This window comes from Limulus polyphemus, unplaced genomic scaffold (genome assembly GCF_000517525.1).
Source record: "Limulus polyphemus unplaced genomic scaffold, Limulus_polyphemus-2.1.2 Scaffold1, whole genome shotgun sequence".
In the NCBI taxonomy this organism is placed as follows: domain Eukaryota; kingdom Metazoa; phylum Arthropoda; class Merostomata; order Xiphosura; family Limulidae; genus Limulus; species Limulus polyphemus.
The window spans coordinates 3583075-3584702 of NW_013665611.1; the positions used below are offsets into that span (position 1 = coordinate 3583075).

At 30.8% G+C, this 1628-nt stretch overlaps 1 protein-coding gene across 1 annotated transcript in view; it reads right to left on the bottom strand.

Annotated features, from left to right (window-relative positions):
• Positions 1–1628, bottom strand: part of LOC106461215 (cadherin-23-like) — a 93407-nt gene that overhangs the window by 29529 nt on the left and 62250 nt on the right. The window contains exon 27 of the mRNA XM_022389753.1: positions 4–142. Within this exon, the coding sequence (XP_022245461.1) occupies positions 4–142 (139 nt within the window). The remainder of the gene's footprint in view (positions 1–3; positions 143–1628) is intronic.

The window sequence follows — 1628 nt, forward strand, 5'->3', positions numbered from 1 at the left end:
AACAAGTTAACATCAGAATATTGGGGAGGATTGCCCTTATCAGTTGCTCTGATAACAAGAGCATATGGTTCTGAACGACCTTTCCCAGCAAGGGGCTCAGTGACTTTGACTGTTCCAGTGTCAGAGTTTATTGAAAAGTAACCTAAATATACCATATACAGTCAATAATTTTCATAAACAAAATGATATAAAACACAATACAATCTTTTTAACAAAGATTATATTATTTAAGTAATAAAATCTTTCAGCTCTAAAACTTCAAATCCTTTATTCTGGATATATTTTTCAAGATATTCAAGGAACTAAGGAGAATAAAAATTATCCACTTTCAGTGCTTAAAAGATGTGAAACACTTACACTGTGATTCACTATAATCTTATTAGTTTTCTTAAGCATCATACACTGCAAGTTATAATGTTTATCAACTAGGAAAACACCACTGAAAAGTAGTCTCATTCATTCATTCTTGTAATGTTATCTAAATATAGGTATTTTCTCTGAATTTAAGAAAATATATTTGGTGCACAAAGAAATTTACTTAATCCTCAAATTATTGGTTTGTTTTTATGCTGTTTACTACCTGTGAAGTCCACATATTGTATCATATTGACTAATTTTTAAGTTTTACGTTTGTTCAAACATTCAGTGTAGAGAACTGACCACACAAACTGAATGAAGCCACTTATTTGCTATGTAAAATACACAGGGTACCGCAGTAGTAAGTGGGAGAAAATGCAATACTGATGGGTTGTTTTTTTTACACATCCGACATAGACTAATTTTATTAAAAATCCTGTAACTAACAAAGCCATACCTTCACAAAAAATTTGGTGTATAAGTAGTTTTGAAAAATGTGTTAAAAAAATCCAAAGAGGTCCATCACTCTACTGAATATTCTAGGGTTGACAGTAAATTTCACTTCTTTCCATACTATTACATTGATTTACAATGTATCATGCAATGCGTAGAGAACAAAGATCACACAATAATACACAAGCTACGTTAATAAGTGATCCTGAATTTACATAATACAATATACATCGTGTACGTCACTAACCTTGGATTCAAAGCAATACAATACTGGTCATATTTACCAGTGGTTCTAGTCTAAATAAAATACAATACAGGTCATTTTAACTAGTAGTTTTGAGCTGAACATAACAACTTAATAACACAGGCCTGCAAATTTAAACTGCATAAAAGATCAAATTATTATTTCATTTACCACAATGAACATTTTTTATTATTATGTTTATTAACAAATAATACAAACAAACTGAAGAAAAGGAAAGAACATTGATATCAAACAAATATGCATCCTGATTTTTTCTGTAAAGTCAATGTATTTTAGTCTCAAAACTATGTGTTGTGGTCTTTCTTTTATGTATTGTATCTGGAGCATCTCGTTTTAATGACAAACAGTAATCAGCCATCATGCTGATGTTCCACCTTCCCTGATACCTCCTCTCCATTTCTCTGATGTCTTGATGAAACCTTTCCCCTTGTTTCTTGCTATGGCACTGAGATTTTCAGGGAAATATTCAATATGTGAGTGTAAGAAAGGAACTTTCAAGTTCATGTTATAACCCAACTCTTTGAATTTATTGAACATGTTATTGACAATATTT